We start from the raw sequence: 19,589 nt of genomic DNA, 5'->3' as shown, positions 1-19,589 counted from the left end.
GCTAGCGAGCTGCTCCCAACAGGCCTGGCTGGCAGGACGTCGCATGTGGCGTGACGTTGACATAGGAGATCAGCCCTGGGCTAGGCCAGGGGCGTGCTCAACCCCAAACTGCAGCTGGCTGGAGCCAGGCACAGAGGTTGAGTAGGGCACCATGTGGAGTAATGGACCCTCCTTTCTCTGCAGCAAATCCACCTGGAGCTGGAGGGCATCAAGAAGAACTTGGACAAAGTCAGCGAGAAGACGGAGAAGGTGCTGGCCCAGCCAGAGCAGGCCAGCTCAGCCCCTGTCTTGCGCTCAGAGCTGGAGATCACCCTGCAGAAGATGGACCAGGTGTACAGCCTCTCCAGCATCTACCTGGAGAAGTGAGTGCCCAACCCCTGCGTGGCTCCGTGCTGTGTCCCATGGTTGTCCTGGGTGGGGAAAAAACACTGCATCAACTGGGGTGAACTTGGTGCAACTAGGGGTGGGCTTGAAGGTCTGGAGGCTAGTGGATGTTTCCCGGTGTCTTTCCTTTCCTGCAGATTCCTACCTGCTCCCTTCTCACCCCTCGCGTGTTGGGCAGCACCTTGCTGCCTGCCCAAGCTCTGGGCACTGAGTCTTTCTCCTCCCTCCGTAGGCTGAAGACCATCAACCTGGTGATCCGCAGCACACAGGGGGCAGAGGAGCTGGTCAAGAAGTACGAGGACCAGCTGAAGAACGTGCAGACCGTGCCCTCCGACCTCAAGGAGCTGGAGGCCAGCAAGGCCGAGCTGAAGGTAGCATCTGGGGCTGGGCAGCACCGCACTGGGTGCGTGCCGGGTGGGCAGCCAGGGCTGAGTCGGGACCTGGGGCTGACCTGTGCTCTGTGCTGCAGCGCCTGCGCGTGCAGGTGGAGGGGCATCAGCCCCTCTTCAGCACCCTGGAAACCGACCTGAGCAAGGCCAAGGAAGTCAACGAGCGGATGGTGAGGGGCCACAGCGAGCGAGACGTGGACCTGGACCGCTACCGGGAGAGAGTCCACCAGCTGCTGGAGCGCTGGCAGGCCATCCTGACCCAGATCGACCTGCGCCAGCGTGAGCTGGACCAGCTGGGCCGCCAGCTGCGGTACTACCGTGAGAGCTGTGACGGGCTGCTCCAGTGGATCCAGGATGCCAAGCAGCGGCAGGAGAAAATCCAGGCGGTGCCCATCACAGACAGCAAGACCGTGCGGGAGCAGCTCCTGCAGGAGAAGGTAGCGCCCACGGCAGGGCGAGGACGGGCCGGCGTGGCTGGTGCTGTGGCAGGGAGGTGGCGAGTGTGGGGCTGTAGCTCACAGCCTGTGTGTTTCCCCAGAAACTCCTGGAAGAGTGCGATCTCAATAAGGAGAAGGTGGAGGAGTGCCAGCGCTATGCCAAGCAGTACATAGATGCCATCAAGGTGTGCCCGCTCGCTGCGTGTGCCTGCCTGGGGCTGGCCCCCCGGGTAGCAGCCTGGGGAGAGCTGGGGCAGGTGTGGGGCTGGGGAGAGGCAGCCCGGTGCCAGGCACGTGCCAAAGGGCGTGGGGACCTTGCTGGGTCTGGGGGTGGGAAGGGGGCAAGAATGGGCCCCAGATCGCCTGCGTGCCACGGCTTGCTGATGACGCCTCTCCCCGGCAGGATTATGAGCTGCAGCTGGTGACCTTCAAGGCGCAGGTGGAGCCAGTGGCATCTCCTGCCAAGAAGCCCAAAGTGCAGTCTGCGTCTGACAGCATCATCCAGGAGGTGAGGCGGGGGACCCCCGAGCACATGGGCCTGGGCTTCCCCAGGCAGGTCCCGGGCAGAGTCCCTTGAGGCGGCTGAGCCTGGGGAGCTCACCTGCATTAGGAGCAGCGCGCCGCAGCTCTTCCCCAGAGGGGTGGGCTTGCAGGGGGGCTGCCGTGCTGGCTTGCCCTCACGCTGGCCGTACCGGTGCCCGGGTGCCAGGAGGCAACTGGGCTGGGTGCTGGCAACCAGCAGGTGGAGAGGGGGTGGCTGCAGGCATGCTCCTCTGCTGACCCATGCCATTTCCAGAAGGAAAAACTTCTTTACTCTAAGGGTAACAGAGCACTGGAGCAGGTTGCCCAGAGAGTCTGTGGAGTCTCCATCCTTGGAGATATTCAAAAGCCACCTGGACAAGGTCCTGGGCAATGTGTTGTAGGTGACCCTGCTTGAGTAGGGGGGGTTGGACTAGATGATCTCCAGAGGTCCTTTCCAACCTCAACCGTTTTGTGATTCTCTGATTGCGACGACAGTACGTGGACTTGCGGACGCGGTACAGCGAGCTGACCACGCTCACCAGCCAGTACATCAAGTTCATCACGGAGACCCTGCGGCGGCTGGAGGAGGAGGAGGTAGGGGAGCGGCGTGGGGGCACACGGGGTGGCATGACTCCGGCTGCATTTTCTCTTCTTCATAACAACGGGAAGCATTGTTCATGATGACTGCCAGTTCCCCATCACTAACGCTGGCCCACGGCCTCTAACCCCGCTCTGGTCTGGGCTTCCGGGACCGAAGCTTTTGGCTTTGGGCGCAGCAAATTTTCAAGCAGAGAGGGCTGTCTGGGCCCAGCTGGGGTGGTACGCAGAGCTGGCTCCCAGGAGCTGCCCGGGCCACCCGGGCTCTGGTGTGACTGGTGTTAGGAGGCACTTCCCAGATACACGTAGGGCAGTCAGCATCTGCCTTCAGCATGAAGCTGTGCTCGGGCGCCGCGGGACCTGGACTCCTCGGTTGTTCTGTCTTGGTAACCTTTCTAACTCTTGGTTTCTGCCCTTGGAAGTCAAGCTGCTTTGCCAGTGCTTTGTCTTGGGGGATGTTTGTGTTGGTGGGGATCTAATGGAGGGTAAAAAACCAGGATGACTCTGGCATTCCTGCACCAGGTACTCACTCCGCGCATGCCCCCCCTTCTCACAGCACCCCTCCGCCTCACCACATGGCCGCAAGCAGCCTGTGCGCCCAGCACCTGCTCACTGCACCCCGTTTCCCTGCCACAAGCCGGGCGTGCTGTCCCCAGGGCACCCTCCGGCCTCACCTCGCCTCTCTTCTCCTCTCCTGGCCTTTGCTGCACCTTTTCGGGTGGCACGAGGGGACTGTCAGTCCAGTGGGGCAGGGATCGAGCTCACCCCACACGTGTGCTGTCTGTTGGTGCCCAAAGCCTCTGGAAGCACCTCGGGGGCTTCCCGAGCCAGGGCCCTGCATGGGGTGTGCACCCGCCTTGCTTGTGGTGCATGCGATGCAACTGCTCTGCGACACGGGCCAGCGGGAGGCTGTGGCCGCTTCCTCTGCTCCTTGGAGAGATGCATGAGCAATGTCAGTTGCTCAGTCTGCTGGTTCTGCAGAGAGCTGGGGCAGGGAGGCATTCACAGTGGCCCCAAGACATCCCTGCTCCTGGCTGCAGACAGCCAGCTCGCCTGGGTTGTCTGGAGCTGGACAGCGAGGGATTTGGACCCAGCCAGGGCAGCACGGGTCAGAGCTTGGATTGCTCTCCGCATCGTCAAGGCTTTCCCAGCAGGGAAAGGTCCACCTGGCACCTCCCCTGCCACCTGCTCTTTTCTGTCCTGTTGCATCTTGGTGCTCTGGCTGGGTTTCTCGTGTCCCCCACGGTGATGGCTCTCTGCACTGGCCCCTCTTGCACAGGGAACCCTGGAGAGAGCAAGATAAGGCTCCCTTTTGCAGGAAGTCGTGTGCACGGGGCTGGGGCAGGAGCTCTCCCCAGACTGCAGTGGGCATGGTGGTGGTGTGCAAGCTGCTAGCATCCATCTCCATCGCCTCGGCCTTTGCTCGCACTCCATTCCTTGTTTGTGGTACGTGGGTCATCCTGCTTCTTGCACTGCTGTCTTGGTCCCATCACCTGTCTCCCTGCGCTGTGCTAAGTGAGATACAGTAGTTGTGCGTCCCCTGTCTGCCATACGTCTTCTGGAAGCTGGCGTCACCACCTCTAGCTCGTGGGGAGACCCAGGGACCCGAAGCCATTCCATGCACATCCTCCAGCCCCTCTGCCCTGGATCATCCCGTGTCTCGGTGGTGTGTGGTTGTGGTTGGCGTTTACGCCATAGCTCGGTCGTGTTCGTTGTGATTTCTCTCTCTCCCTTCTCTGTTTTCTCTGCACTCTCTTTCCCCTCCAGAAAGCAGCCGAGAAGCTGAAGGAGGAGGAGAGAAAGCGGCTGGCGGAGGTGGAGGCCCAGCTGGAGAAGCAGAGGCAGCTGGCTGAGGCCCACGCCAAAGCCAAGGCGCAGGCAGAGGCAGAGGCACGGGAGCTGCAGCTCCGCATGCAGGAGGAGGTCACCCGGCGGGAGGTGGTGGCCGTGGATGCCGAGCAGCAGAAGCAGAACATCCAGCAGGAGCTGATGCAGCTGCGGCAGAACTCTGACCACCAGATCAAGTCCAAGGTCAAACTCATTGAGGAGGCTGAGTATAACCGCAAGAAGGTGGAGGAGGAAATCCGTCTCATCCGCCTCCAGCTGGAGAGCACGGAAAAGCAGCGGGCCAGCGCTGAGACAGAGCTGCAGGAGCTGCGGGCACGTGCTGAGGAGGCCGAGCAGCAGAAGAAGCAGGCGCAGGAGGAGGCCGAGCGGCTGCGCCGGCAGGTCAAGGACGAGAGCCAGAAGAAGCGGGAGGCGGAGGAAGAGCTGAAGCAGAAGGTGCAGGCTGAGAAGGATGCAGCCCGGGAGAAGCAGAAGGCGATGGCGGACCTGGAGAAGCTGCGGCTGCAGGCAGAGGAGGCTGAGCGGCGGATGCGGCAGGCAGAGCTGGAGAAGGAGCGGCAGATCCAGGTGGCCCAGGAGGTGGCCCAGCGGAGCGCCGAGGCCGAGCTGCAGAGCAAGCGGCTGTCCTTTGCGGAGAAGACGGCACAGCTGGAGCTGTCCCTGCAGCAGGAGCACATCACGGTGGCCCACCTGCAGGAGGAGGCCGAGCGGCTGAAGAAGCAGCAGCTGGAGGCCGAGCAGTTGCGGGAGGAGGCCGAGAAGGAGCTGGAGCGCTGGCGGCAGAAAGCCAACGAGGCGCTGCGGCTGCGGCTGCAGGCCGAGGAGGTGGCCCACAAGAAAACGCTGGCCCAGGAGGAGGCAGAGAAGCAGAAGGAGGATGCGGAGCGGGAGGCCCGCAAGCGCGCCAAGGCCGAGGAGTCAGCTCTGCGGCAGAAGGATCTGGCGGAGGAGGAGCTGGAGAAGCAGCGGCAGCTGGCAGAGGGCACGGCCCAGCAGAAGTTCGCGGCGGAGCAGGAGCTGATCCGCCTGAAGGCGGAGATGGAGAATGGGGAGCAACAGCGCCTACTCCTCGAGGAGGAGCTCTTCCGGCTGAAGAACGAGGTGAGCGAGGCCATCCAGAAGAGGAAGGAGGTGGAGGAGGAGCTGGCCAAGCTGCGGGCCGAGATGGAGATCCTGCTGGAGAGCAAGGCCAAGACGGAGGAGGAATCGCGCTCCACCAGCGAGAAGTCCAAGCAGCGTCTGGAGGCCGAGGCCAGCAAGCTGCGGGAGCTGGCCGAGGAGGCCGCCCGGCTGCGGGCCCTCTCGGAGGAGGCCAAGAGGCAGCGACAGCTGGCAGAGGAGGAGGCCAGCCGGCAGCGGGCCGAGGCCGAGCGGATCCTCAAGGAGAAGCTGGCGGCCATCAACGAGGCGTCACGTCTGAAGGCGGAGGCAGAGATTGCCCTGAAGGAGAAGGAGGCGGAGAACGAGCGGCTGCGACGGCTGGCAGAGGACGAGGCCTACCAGCGCAAGCTGCTGGAGGAGCAGGCCACCCAGCACAAGCAGGACATCGAGGAGAAGATCGCCCTGCTGAAGCGGTCGTCGGAGAGCGAGCTGGAGCGGCAGAAGGGCATCGTGGACGACACGCTGAAGCAGCGGCGCCTTATCGAGGAGGAGATCCGCATGCTGAAGATCAACTTCGAGAAGGCGTCGGTGGGCAAGGCGGACCTGGAGCAGGAGCTGAGCCGCATCCGCGGCGAGGCAGAGGAGGTTCAGCGCATCCGGGAGCAGGCCGAGCGGGAGGCCGAGCGGCAGCGGGCCCTGGCACTGGAGGAGGAGGGCCGCCGGAAGGAGGCCGAGGAGAAGGTGCGGAACATCCTGGCGGCCGAGCAGGAGGCTGCGCGGCAGCGGCGTCTGGCCCTGGAGGAGGTGGAGCGCCTGAAGGCCACGGTGGAGGAGGCCAAGCGGCAGAAGGAGCTGGCGGAGAAGGAGTCGGAGCGGCAGATCCAGCTGGCGCAGGAGGCGGCCCAGAAGCGCATCGCAGCGGAGGAGAAGGCCCACCTGGCCGCCGTGCAGCAGAAGGAGCAGGAGCTGCTGCAGACGCGGCGCCAGGAGCAGAGCGTGCTCGACCGGCTGCGGGAGGAGGCCGAGAGGGCCAAGCGGGCCGCGGAGGAGGCCGAGTTCGCGCGCAGCAAGGCTGAGCAGGACGCCAGCCTCTCCCGGCAGCGGGTGGAGGAGGCCGAGCGGCTGAAGCAGAGGGCGGAGGAGGAGGCACAGGCCAAGGCGCAGGCCCAGGAGGATGCGGAGAAGCTACGCAAGGAGGCCGAGCTGGAGGCGGCGAAGCGGGCCCAGGCGGAGCAGGCAGCCCTGCGACAGAAGCAGCTGGCAGATGCGGAGATGGAGAAGCACAAGAAGTTCGCGGAGCAGACGCTGCGGCAGAAGGCCCAGGTGGAGCAGGAGCTGACCAAGGTGAAGCTGCAGCTGGAGGAGACGGACCACCAGAAGGGCATCCTGGACGAGGAGCTGCAGCGGCTGAAGGAGGAGGTGACGGACGCCATCCGGCAGAAGGCCCAGGTGGAGGAGGAGCTCTTCAAAGTCCGGGTGCAGATGGAGGAGCTGGCAAAGCTGAAGAGCCGGATTGAGGAAGAAAACAAAGCACTGATCCTCAAGGACAAGGACAACACACAGAAGTTCTTGGCAGAGGAGGCCGAGAAGATGAAGCAGGTGGCAGAGGAGGCTGCACGGCTCAGTGTGGAGGCCCAGGAGGCTGCCCGCATGCGGAAGCTGGCTGAGGACGACCTGGCGCAGCAGCGGGCGCTGGCAGAGAAGATGCTGAAGGAGAAGATGCAAGCGGTGCAGGAGGCCACACGGCTGAAGGTTGAGGCGGAGGTGCTGCAGAAGCAGAAGGACCTGGCGCAAGAGCACGCCAAACGGCTGCAGGAGGACAAGGAGCAGATGCAGCAGCGCCTGGCCGAGGAGACGGAGGGCTTCCAGAAAACCCTGGAGGCTGAACGTCGACGGCAGCTGGAGATCACTGCCGAGGCCGAGCGCCTCAAGCTGCACGTGGCGGAGATGAGCATGGCCCAGGCCAAGGCCGAGGAGGAGGCCAAGCGGTTCAAGAAGCAGGCAGAGGAGATCAGCGGGAGGCTGCACGAGACCGAGCTGGCCACACAGGAGAAGATGACACTGGTGCACACCCTGGAGATACAGCGACAGCAGAGCGACCAGGATGCAGAGAAGCTGCGGAGGGCCATCGCTGACCTGGAGCAGGAGAAGGAGAAGCTGAAACAGGAGGCGGCCTTGCTGCAGCAGAAGGCGGAGGAGGTACTGGGTTACGGGTCCCCCTTAGTGGTGATGGTATGCAGGGAGACCTTTCCTCCTCCCGGCAGCCATGCGGGCAGCTGGCCAGGCTCACACAAGGCTGGCCAGGGTCCAGGAGCCGCACTGGGAGTTCACTGACGACCATCACTGCAACGCAGGCTGGTGCCTCTGTCCCCGAGCGTGTGCACAGCACTGGAGGCGTGTGCTGCATCTTGCGGACGTGGGCAAGGAGTGGGCTGCTGGCACTGTCCAGGAGATGGAGGCATCACTGAGGCTCCCCGCCCCAGTGTCTGGCCCCCCTTGGTGGTCACAGTGAGCGGCTGCTCATGGAGCAGGACCCACTCATGCAGGTCACGGATGTGCGCAGAGCCAGCATCTAGGTGCAGCGAGGCAAACCCAACAGGGAGGTGCTGAAGCGGGACCTCCCACCCTGTGCCCTCTCCTGCTGCCTCCAGCTGCTCCTGCTCTGGAGAGGCGATCCCCACCACATGTGCCAGCTTTTTGGCTGTGTGGGATGTCCTACCTTATTGCTCTCCACAAACAAGAGCCCTCCCCAGCTCCTGGCCTCAGTAGCTGGGCAGGGAGTCCCTCACCCCAGCAGAAGAGCTCGTGTCTTTTCTCTGCTCGTTTCACCCATGTGTTGTTTGCTATAGCTCCCTAACCCCAGCTCTACCCCATTAACTTTTAACCTACGTAGTAGAGTGGTTGGGCGACTCATCCCACTAATGCACATGCCGATACCAGCCAGGTAACACCCCGCTGCCTCTCCTCCCAGTCCTGCCCGCTCCCCACCCCCCCAGCAGCACTGCCATCCCTGGCAGAGGGTGCTGTCTGACCAACACTCTCCTCTTTTCCACCCCAGATGCAGGTGGCCCAGCAGGCGCAGCTCCGCCAGGAGACGCAGATCCTTCAGCAGACCTTCCTGACAGAGAAGGATGTCCTGCTCCAAAAGGAGAAGTTCATCGAGGAGGAGAAAACCAAGCTGGAGAAGCTCTTCCAGGATGAGGTGAATAAAGCCAAGAATCTAAAGGCAGAACAAGAACGGCAGCAGAAGGAGATGGAGCAGGAAAAGCAGCAGCTTAAAGCCATGCTGGACGAAGCCAAGAAACATCAGAAAGAAGCAGAGGAAAATGTCCGGCACAAGCAGGAGGAGCTGCAGCAGCTGGAGAGACAGCGGCAGCAGCAGGAAAAGCTCCTTGAAGAGGAGAACAAGAAGCTCAGGGAGAGGCTTGAGCAGATGCAGGAAGAGCACAAGGCTGCCCTGGCCCAGACACGAGAGATCATGATCCAGACAGATGACCTGCCTGAGGAGGTTGTGGTAACAACAACGCAGCTGATGGACATCAAAGCTGTGCCCAATGGCAGAGACGTGGTGGATGGCATAGCACAGAATGGGGAGCCGGAGTTTGCATTCGATGGCATCCGCCAGAAGGTGTCTGCAGAGAAGCTGGCTGAGGCTGGCATCTTGAGCAAGGAGAGCTTAGACAAGTTGGCAAAGGGTGTCGTGAGTGTTGGCGAGCTCTCACAGAGGGAAGACATCAAGAAGTATCTGCAGGGCAAGAGCAGCATTGCTGGTTTGTTAATCAAACCCACCAATCAAAAGATGAGCATTTATGAAGCCATGAAGAAAAAGCTGCTCACCCCGGGCACTGCGCTGGTCCTCCTGGAAGCGCAGGCTGCCTCTGGCTTCATAATTGACCCTGTGCAAAACGTGAGGCTGTCAGTGAACGAAGCAGTGAGAGAAGGAGTGATTGGGCCAGAACTGCACAATAAAATGCTGTCTGCTGAACGGGCAGTAACAGGCTACAAAGATCCTTACACAGGAGACAAGATCTCCCTCTTCCAGGCCATGTCAAAGGAGCTTATCGTCAGGGACCATGGCATCCGCCTGCTCGAGGCCCAAATCGCCACCGGTGGCATCATTGACCCTGTCAACAGTCACCGCCTCCCCATTGAAGCTGCCTACAAGCGAGGCTACTTCAATGAGGAGATGAACAAAGTTCTCTCTGACCCTACAGATGACACCAAGGGCTTCTTCGACCCCAACACACAAGAGAACCTCACCTACCTGCAGCTCATGGAGCGTTGTGTGACTGACCCGTCCACGGGGCTGTGCCTTCTACCACTCACTGACCAGGCAGCCAAAGCAAGGGAGCTGCTCTATACTGACAAAGAAGCCAAGGATGTCTTTAAGAAGGCTACAGTGATGGCACCATTTGGCAAGTTCCAAGGGAAGACTGTGACCATCTGGGAGATCATCAACTCTGAATACTTCACTGAGGACCAAAGGCGGGACCTGATCCAGCAATACAGGACTGGCAAGATCACGGTGGAGAAGATCATTAAGATCATCATCACGGTTGTGGAGGAAAGCGAGAAAAAGAGCCAGATGTTATTCGAGGGGCTCCGGGCCCCCGTGCCTGCTGCTGAGCTGCTGGAAAGCAAAATCATCAACAAGGACCTCTACAACCAGCTGCACCAGGGCAAAAAGTCTGTGCAGGATGTGGCAGAGATGGAGTCTGTGAGGCAGTACCTGAAAGGCACAGATGCCATTGCTGGCATCCTAGTGGAGTCAACCGGCCAGAAGTTCACCTTCTATGATGCCTTGAAGAGAAACCTACTGAAGCCAGAGATTGCCCTGTCCCTGCTGGAGGCACAGGCTGCCACAGGCTATATCATCGACCCTGTGAAGAACAAGCTCTATTCTGTTGATGAGGCAGTGAAGGCTGAGACCGTGGGGCCAGAGTTTCATGAGAAGCTGCTGTCTGCGGAGAAGGCTGTGACTGGCTACAAGGATCCCTACACGGGCAAGACGGTTTCCCTCTTCCAAGCGCTCAAGAAGGGCCTCATCCCCACCGACACTGGGGTCCGTCTGCTGGATGTCCAGCTAGCCACTGGTGGCATCATCGATCCTGTGAACAGCCACCGGCTCCCACTTGAGGTTGCCTACAAGCGGGGCTACTTTGACCCAGAGATGAACTCAGCTCTGTCTGCACTCCTAGAGGAGGCCAGAATTTTCTATTGTCCCAACACTCAGGAGAACCTCACCTATGCCCAACTGCAGAAGAACTGCCACCGCGACAAGCAGACTGGCCTCTACCTGCTGCCCCTCTCAGACAAAGCCATCCAGTCACAGCAGGAGGAGATCTACACAGACAGCCAGGCGAAGGAGTGCTTTGAGAAGGCGACCGTAGAGGTCCCATCAGGCAGCCTGAAGGGCCAGACGGTGACCATATGGGAGCTGATCCACTCAGAGTACTTCACGGAGGAACACAGGCGGGAGCTCCTCCGGCAGTACAAGACTGGCAAGGTGACCATTGAGAAGATCATCAAGATCATGATCACCATCATTGAGGAGACAGAGACCAAGAAGCAGGAGAAGCTGACGTTCAGTGGTCTCCGGGCACCTGTGTCTGCCAGCGAGCTGGTGGAATCCTGCATCATCAGCAAAGCCCAGTACGAACAGCTGAAGGAAGGCAAGAAATCAGTGAAGGACCTCTCTGAGACAGATTCAGTCAAGAGATACCTGCGGGGGAGTGACTGCATTGCAGGAGTCTATGTGGAGGCAACCAAAGAGAAGCTAAACATCTACGAGGCCATGAAGAGGAACCTGTTGAGGCCCAGCACTGCCATGGTTCTCCTGGAGGCCCAGGCTGCAACTGGATTCTTGGTTGATCCCGTGAAGAACCGAAGGCTGTACGTCAACGAGGCAGTGAAGGCTGGCATTGTTGGCCCTGAGCTGCATGAGAAGCTCCTGTCTGCTGAGAAGGCGGTCACTGGATACAAGGATCCTTACTCAGGAAACACCATCTCCCTCTTCGAGGCTATGAAGAAAGGACTCATCGTCAAGGAGCACGGCGTCCGCCTGCTTGAGGCCCAAATTGCCACAGGCGGCATCATTGACCCTGTGCACAGTCACCGTGTCCCTGTGGAGGTGGCCTACAAGCGGGGCTACTTTGATGAGGAAATGAACCGGATCCTCTCTGACCCCACAGATGACACCAAGGGCTTCTTCGACCCCAACACACATGAGAACCTCACCTACATGCAGCTGAAGGAGAAGTGCATTGAGGACCCTGAGACAGGCCTGTACTTGCTGCCCTTGCGGGAGCCAGAAAAACCTACAGTGGTGGAGACCACCCAGGTGTACACAGAGGCAGAGACACGGAAGGTGTTTGAGGAGACACAGGTGGACATCCCCGTGGGCAGCAGGGCAGGCTCCTCCATGTCGCTGTGGGAGATCATGAACTCGGACCTGCTGCCTGAGGAGCAGCGGAAGCATCTCATGGAGGAGTTCCAGTCGGGCCGCGTGTCCAAGGAGCGCATGATCATCATCATCATCGAGATCATTGAGAGGACTGAGATCATCCGGCAGCAGAACCTCACCTCCTACGACTACGTCCGGCGCCGCATCACGGCTGAGGACCTCTACGAGGCCACGATCATCTCCCTGGACATCTACAACCTGCTGAAGCAGGGCTCCAAGACCATCCGGGAGCTCTTGGACATAGAGACTGTCTGGAAACACCTCTATGGGTCAGGCTGTGTTGCCGGCATCTACATCCCCTCCTCCAAGCAGAAGCTCAGTATCTACCAGGCACTGAAGAAGGGGCTGATCAGCTCTGAAGTGGCCCGCTCCCTCTTGGAAGCCCAGGCTGCAACTGGTTTCATGATTGATCCTATAAAGAACGAGAGGCTGACAGTCGATGAAGCAGTCAGGAAAGGCGTAGTTGGGCCAGAAATCCATGACCGGCTCCTGTCTGCAGAGAGGGCTGTGACTGGTTACAGAGATCCATACAGTGAGCAGAAGATTTCCCTCTTCCAGGCCATGAAGAAAGACCTCATTCCCAGTGAAGAGGCCCTGAAACTTCTGGATGCCCAAATAGCCACTGGCGGTGTCATTGACCCACACCTTGGCTTCCACCTTCCCCTGGAGGTGGCCTACCAGAGGGGCTTCATCAACAAGGACACATACGACATGCTCTCCGAGCCCAGTGAGGTGCGGAGTTATGTGGACCCCTCCACGGAGGAGAAGCTCAGCTACACGCAGCTCCTGAAGCGGTGCCGGAAGGACGAGAACAGTGGGCTCCTGCTGCTCCCACTCTGCGACACAAGGAAGCTCACCTTCCGGGGGCTGCGGAAGCAGATCACCGTGGAGGAGCTGGTCCGCTCGCAGGTAATGGATGAAGCCACAGCCCAGCGCCTCCAGGAGGGCCTCACCTCCATTGAGGAGGTCTCCAAGAACCTGAAGAAGTTCCTGGAGGGCACCAGCTGCATTGCTGGTGTCTTTGTGGACTCCACAAAGGAGCGGCTATCCGTATACCAGGCCATGAAGAAGGGTATCATCAGGCCAGGCACCGCATTTGAGCTCCTGGAGGCGCAGGCAGCCACAGGGTATGTGATTGACCCTATCAAGGGCCTCAAACTGACTGTGGAGGAGGCCGTGCGGATGGGCATTGTGGGCCCTGAGTTCAAGGACAAGCTGCTCTCTGCTGAGAGGGCAGTAACTGGCTACCGTGATCCCTACACCGGAAAGCTCATCTCCCTCTTCCAAGCCATGAAGAAGGGGCTGATCCTGAAGGACCATGGGATCCGCTTGCTGGAGGCCCAGATTGCAACAGGAGGCATCATCGATCCTGAGGAGAGCCACCGCCTACCCGTGGAGATGGCCTACAAGAGGGGCCTCTTTGATGAGGAGATGAATGAGATCCTGCTGGATCCCAGCGATGACACCAAGGGCTTCTTTGACCCCAACACAGAGGAGAACCTAACCTATCTGCAGCTCATGGAGCGGTGCATCACTGATCCAGAAACCGGTCTCTGCCTCCTACCCCTGAAGGAGAAGAAGCGGGAGAGGAAGACCTCCTCCAAGTCCTCTGTCCGCAAGCGCAGGGTGGTGATCGTCGACCCAGAAACTGGCAAGGAGATGTCGGTGTATGAAGCCTACCGCAAGGGCCTCATTGATCACCAGACCTACCTGGAGCTGTCGGAGCAGGAGTGTGAGTGGGAGGAGATCACCACCTCCTCCTCTGATGGTGTGGTCAAGTCCATGATCATTGACAGGCGCTCAGGGCGCCAGTACGACATTGATGATGCCATTGGCAAGGGCCTGATAGACCAATCGGCTCTGGACCAGTACCGCTCAGGCACCCTCTCCATCACCGAATTCGCAGACATGCTCTCTGGCAACATGAGTGGCTTCCGGTCACGGTCATCCTCTGTGGGGTCATCTTCCTCCTACACCGTCAGCCCAGCCCCCACGCGAACGCAGATATCGATGTGGAGTGACCCAACCGAGGAGACTGGGCCAGTTGCTGGCATCCTGGACACAGACACTCTGGAGAAGGTGTCCATCACGGAGGCGATGCGCCGCAACCTCGTAGACAACATCACGGGGCAGAGGCTGCTGGAAGCCCAGGCCTGCACTGGGGGCATCATCGACCCCAACACTGGGGATAAATGCTCTGTCGCCGATGCAGTGAACAAGGGCCTGGTGGACAAAATCATGGTGGACCGCATCAACCTTGCTCAGAAGGCCTTCTACGGCTTTGAGGACCCAAGAACCAAGACGAAGATGTCAGCAGCCCAGGCACTGAAGAAGGGCTGGCTGTACTATGAGGCTGGGCAGCGCTTTCTGGAGGTGCAGTACCTGACGGGAGGGCTGATCGAGCCCGACGTTGAAGGCCGTGTCTCCTTGGACGACGCACTGCAGAAGGGCACCATTGACACGCGCACGGCCCAGAAGCTGCGGGATGTGAACACCTACTCCAAGTATCTCACCTGCCCCAAAACCAAGCTCAAGATCTCCTACAAGGACGCGATGGACCGGAGCATGATTGAGGACGGGACAGGCCTGCGACTGCTGGAAGCCTCCTCCCAATCCAGCAAAGGCTACTACAGCCCTTACAACGTTAGCAGCGCTGGCTCCACCTCTGGCTCGCGGTCAGGCTCCCGGACGGGGTCCAGAGCGGGCTCAAGGCGTGGGAGCTTTGATGCCACCGGCTCCGGCTTCTCCATGACCTTCTCGTCCTCCTCCTACTCTTCCTCAAGCTTTGGGCGCAGATATGCGTTGGGTCCCCAGAGTGCCGTGGATGCAGGAGACCTTGCGCTCGCCTTGTCCCACCTGAGCAGGAGCTGCGGATGGGAGGCAGGCGGGAAGCGCTCTGAACTGCACGGGCCACCGCTCAGCGTGGCGTAAACCCCCCTCCCTGCCCCTTCCCATGTACTGAGGAACCTGCCCACCTCTCCTGCTCTGCATGTGGTAAAGCTGCTGGCTAATCACTCTATTATTTTTTTAATTTTTAAACTCCATTTTTCTTCCAAAGCAGTGCCTAAAGTTTAACCAAAAAGACTAGACTAATATATTAATATATACGATTGTTCTGACAGTATTTGTATATTAAGAGATGAGAGAGAAAACACACTACCCTCCCGAGATCTGCAGTCCCAGGAGCTTGCTGCCGTTCGCGCCCTCTGCAGAGCAGATCCCACCCAGCCGGTCCCGCCGCCGCTCGGACACCGCGAGGCAGAACCTGAAAACAGTTTCGTGTTTTTGATCTAACCACTCAGTGACTCTTTTGTAATTAACTCCACCGGCTTCATCCCCCCCCCCCCCCCCGCACCCCAAAGGAGGAGACGGTGCTGTGCCCGCGCCAGCCCCGCGCCCCCGCGAGCGGCACAGCACCGTGCCAGGGGCATCCCGCGCCTCCGGGCAGACCTCTGCACGCCGGCTCCGGAGCTGTCGCCTGGACCCTTGTCCCCGAGCCCTGGCGAGGCGAGGCGGGGGCGCGCGCCCCCCGCTCCCCGCGCTGCCCCACACGCCCTGGCTCTGCCTCCTAGGACGTCCCCGCGGAGCCGGCGCCGACCGTAAGTGCGTGCGGGCGCTGCCCCCTGCTTCCGCAGAGCCGCTGCCGCGGGGAGCGACCCGCCTGCCTGCCTGCCGCCGCGCCGTGCCGTGCCGTGCCGTGCCGTGCCGTGCCGCGCCGCGCCGTGCCGTTCTGCGGCTTCGCCTCCGAGAGGTGTCGCCTCCTCCGCCAGCCCGCTCGCTCGCTCCCTCCCTCCGGCGCGTCCCGCTGCGCTTCGCTTTCCCCGCCCGGCCGCCCGGCCTCGCGCCGCTCTCCGCTGGCGCCCGCATGCGTCTGTCCGTCCGTCCGTCGCTCCGTGTATCTGGGAAGTGCTCCGTACTAGGCTGAGTTCCTAAAACTGGGTTAGCGTAGCAAAGCGGCGGGCGCTCGTTGGCGCCTGCGCGACGGCTCTGCTGACCGCCCGTTCCCGGACCAGCCAGGGTCCGCGCGCGCCCAGCTCCCAGCGCGCCGCTCCGCCGCTCGCGGGGTCTTGCCAGCCTCCCCGGCGGATGCGGAGGCGGCGATGGGCCGCGGCACCCTGCAGCAGCCTGGAGGCGCTCCCGTGCTCTCCGAAACCGGACTCTCCTTTCCTTCCTCCTGGTTATCCTCCTCCTCCTCTTGGTTCTTCTCGCCGTTTCTTCACCCGCAATAATGTTCTCTCTCTCTGTCAGACGTCTTTTTGCAGTCCCACCAAAGACGTCCCTTCACCCCTGGGCGAGCTCCTTAGCTGGGTCTCTGACGTTAGCAAGTCCTGGATCAGTGCAAGGGGAGCCCTGGACTCAGCAGCTCCTCGGCCGTGCTCGTCCGCACAGGTAATGCCGACCTTTCCCGAGTCTCTCTCTCTCTTTGGAGATGGGTCTTATGCGACTCCCATGGCGCGCGGGGCCGGTGCTGGGGTTTCGGCTGGGTGCTGTGTGCGTCAGGCTCTGTCCGGGCGAAACGTCCGGTTACGCTGGCGCAGAGTTTGGGGTGCACTGCTCCCAGACGCGTGGGTGTGGATGTTGTTCTGCTCCAAGCGCGCTTCGGAGTAAAACAGTCCCCAGTGCAGGTTTTCCGGCTGTGGCTGGGACATTCCCGGGCTGGAGAGCGCTGGGGGGAGCCGGCGGCCGCACGGGCGGGCGAGCGGTGCGCACGCGCGGGTCGGCATCGTCGGCGCTGTCTGATGGCTTCATCGCATGAACCAGTCTTCCTGTCTCATCCCATCTTTGTTTTGTTTTGTTTTGTTCGCTTTGTTTTAGTGTTGCTGGATGTCCATTCCAACTCCCCCCACCGCTGCCGCGGAGCCCGTACCCCGGCGCGGGGGGACGTGGGACAGCGCTCGAGGACTCTGAGAAACGCTCCCTCTCCCTTTGCACTTGCCGGAGAGGCCCGAGTCTGTGACTCGCGCGGGGCGGCGGGGCCTGGCCAGGGCTGCGGGAGCGCGGCCGGGCTCGGGGGCAGCGGGGCCAGGCTGAGCCCGCCCGACCCCCCCCCCCCCTCGCCCCGCCGCCGCGCACCCCCGGACCTTCCCCGGGCACAGCCTCCGCGAGCGGTGCCGCCGCGCGCCGCCGGCCGCCAGCGTCCCTCTCCTCCTTCCCTCCTGCTCTCATCTGCCACATGTAAATGGAGTCATGTTATTCCTCAGCATTTGTTGTTATTATTCTCATTATCCAGTTTTGCTTTTGCATGACATACTAACGTGGGCGACTGTCACATATCCCAGCCTGCGCCGGGGTTCCCGCTCCTTCGGGGCCCTGCGCGCCCCCCATTTCCCACTCATTTCTCGGCAGGGCAGCAGGGGCTGATCAATAATCCCAAAGCATCTCTTTCTGGGGGCAAAACACTAAAACCTGACTTGTATATACCGTGAAGTGTTTGTAAAACATGCAGTATGGACCCATGGCGCTCCCCAGCGAGGTCAGTAAAGCAGATTCTATGAAACCAGCCGGCCGCTCCGCGTCGTCTGTTCGCCCTGGCTGTCCCTGTGCCGCCGCGGCGCTGAGCTGTCCCGAGCGCGGGTCGTGCCCGCGGGGCGCCTGCCTGCTGCCGGCGGTGGCGGTGGGCATCCAGCCTGCACGGGGCGGGTGGACGTCCGTGCCCTGCGGAGGGGACGGAAAGGCGCAGGTCGTCCCGGGAGCCACCGCGGGCTCCGGCCGGCAGCTCGGCCACCCGGCGCTCTCGGGGCTGGGTTTGCAGCGCCCGGTGCAGCGGGGACCGTGGTCTCCGCCGGTGCAGGCTCCCGGCCGGCGGCTCCCCGGGGCCACGCGCCCGGTGTTGGGGAGCAGCAGCCAGCGGGCACTGCAGGCGGAGGGACAACGCCGTCCCTCGGCAGGGCCGGGCGCCCGCGTGCCGACGGCAGCGTGCCGCGGCTGCGGGGATGGGTCCCGTGGCCGGCCGGCGGTGCGCGGGCTGGGGCTCTGCGTGCCGCTGCCCGGGCTGCAAGGAGCAGGCGCCTGCGGGCTGGAGGAGACGAGGCGAGTTTAACCTAGCGAAATAGCAGCTGTCGCGGCGGCCGGGAAAGCCCTGTGTGACATCGGGGACGGAGCCGGCGTGGGAGGAGACGGGCAGGCTGGCCAGGGCGCGCGCCGGCAGGGAGAGGGCGGCTGGGCAGCGAGGTTTGTTAGGAGCAGCCTGGACAAAACCAGAGAGACTTTGGCGTGATCCAGCCACGGCGTTTGCTTGCGTGGCATGGGAAATGCCTGGGGCCGGGACCACCGGGGCCACCAAGCCGGGGTGCCGTGTGCGAAGGCTGTGGGGCCGGCGGGGTCTGTCCGGGTGCAGCCGTGCGTGCCGACCCCCGTGGCAGCGCCCAGCTGCAGAGCCCGGACAGATGGCAGCAGCCTGGGAGCACCGTAATCACGCTGTGCGTCTGCAATTAGGAGCCGCGTCCCTCCCTCCCTCCCTCTGTGCAGCGGGGTGAGCACGGGCTGCTCCTGCCAGACGCCCTCGCCGCTGCCCCAGCAGCCGGGACGCTGGGGGGCACCGTGGGCTGGTGCTCTGGCTCCCCCGGTGCTGCCCCACATCCACCTCGCTCCAGCCCCCAGTGCTGCTCCAAGTCCACCTCGCTCCAGCCCCCTGGTGCTGCCCCCAGAGCCGGCAGCGCTCACGCAGGGCAGGGAGCGAGGTTATGCAGGAATGCTTGGATCAGGATGGATTTAGCCGTCAGCAGGACAGACTGCGGCGCTCAGGTGGGGCTTGGCTGAGCAAACGAACTGCTCGACCGCGACCGGCCCCTTTCCTCCCCCTGCTCTCTATTCGCCCCCTTCGTTCCTTTGCAGGTTTCACATGGTCCCGCAGGCCCCCTCTTATCTAAAACCCCTCGTGTTTGTCTTGTTTCCTCCTCGCTATCAGTTACAAAGTCCGGGTTGGCCATGCCTGCCTTTTCTTAATTGCCCATCGCTTCCTGATGGAAGAGTTTGCTTTCTGTCGTTGCCTTCGCTGCGGCTCCTCCGCCAGGCTTGCGCCTCTGGGTCTTGTTTATTGCCCCCGCTTTGCTTATCGCCTCCCGTGCACGGAAGGGTCCTTGAACCAATCACCTGCGTCGTGCGGATGCTCCCCCGCTCCCCAAGCCCTTCGGCATGGGGGAGGGTTGCGGCAGGACGCAGCCGAGCCCCGGCAGCGGCGATGCCCGGCGGCTGCAGCCATGCGGTGCAGATGGGGCCATGCCGGGCTCGTCCCCAGCCGGCGCTGCATGCGGGTGCCGGAGCCGCCGGGGAGCTGCGGCGATGCCTGGGAGCGGTGCGGTGCCGTGGCCCAGGCAGCTGAGGAAGCTCGGGCGCCCACGCGAGGGAGCCCTGGGGCTGGCAGCCGGGCCGGCGGCGGCGCAGCGCAGCAGCAGCTCAGCCCTGAGCGGCGTCAGCTGCCGCCGAGCCGCACCGTGCGCCCGGAACGGCCGAGCGAGTGTGTAATTGGGCCAGGCTAATTATGATGGATAACTCTATTATATTCCCGTTTTTAATGCACTGCAGCTTAGCTCGCCCTGCTGACGTGCAGGCCAGAGTTCACTCCTTTCAGGCCTTCCGAGTAAACTGTCGCGCAGCGTTAAAACCTCAGGGCGGTGGTATGCAAAATGCTGAATGTCGCGCTAATAATAGCTGTCAGTCAGCCCTGGGAAGTATACGTTTGCCTACTGAGTGAGCCCGCGGTATGCACACAAACATTTGCAAACAGCCTGTGACCAACTTACACAAAACACTAGCTGCAACCATAACGATCTTGTTAGACGAACCCGCCGCGCCGCACACCCAGGTGCGCAGCTGCCGAGCTGGTCTGCATCCAGACGGCCGTGCTGC

At 61.8% G+C, this 19,589-nt stretch overlaps 1 protein-coding gene across 1 annotated transcript in view; it reads left to right on the top strand.

The window, feature by feature from the left end:
* The window catches only part of PLEC (plectin), a 76,471-nt gene extending 60,394 nt beyond the window's left edge, over positions 1–16,077 (top strand). Inside the window, exons 27-35 of the mRNA XM_067290046.1 lie at positions 184–362; positions 617–755; positions 854–1,210; positions 1,312–1,395; positions 1,614–1,718; positions 2,228–2,326; positions 4,097–7,477; positions 8,337–15,340; positions 15,990–16,077. Of these exons, the coding sequence (XP_067146147.1) occupies positions 184–362; positions 617–755; positions 854–1,210; positions 1,312–1,395; positions 1,614–1,718; positions 2,228–2,326; positions 4,097–7,477; positions 8,337–14,672 (10,680 nt within the window). The 3' untranslated portion in view covers positions 14,673–15,340; positions 15,990–16,077. The remainder of the gene's footprint in view (positions 1–183; positions 363–616; positions 756–853; positions 1,211–1,311; positions 1,396–1,613; positions 1,719–2,227; positions 2,327–4,096; positions 7,478–8,336; positions 15,341–15,989) is intronic.
* The last annotated feature ends 3,512 nt before the right edge of the window (positions 16,078–19,589 follow it).

Source organism: Apteryx mantelli, chromosome 2 (assembly GCF_036417845.1).
Source record: "Apteryx mantelli isolate bAptMan1 chromosome 2, bAptMan1.hap1, whole genome shotgun sequence".
NCBI lineage: Eukaryota > Metazoa > Chordata > Aves > Apterygiformes > Apterygidae > Apteryx > Apteryx mantelli.
This window is presented reverse-complemented; position numbering and strand designations above follow the sequence as displayed.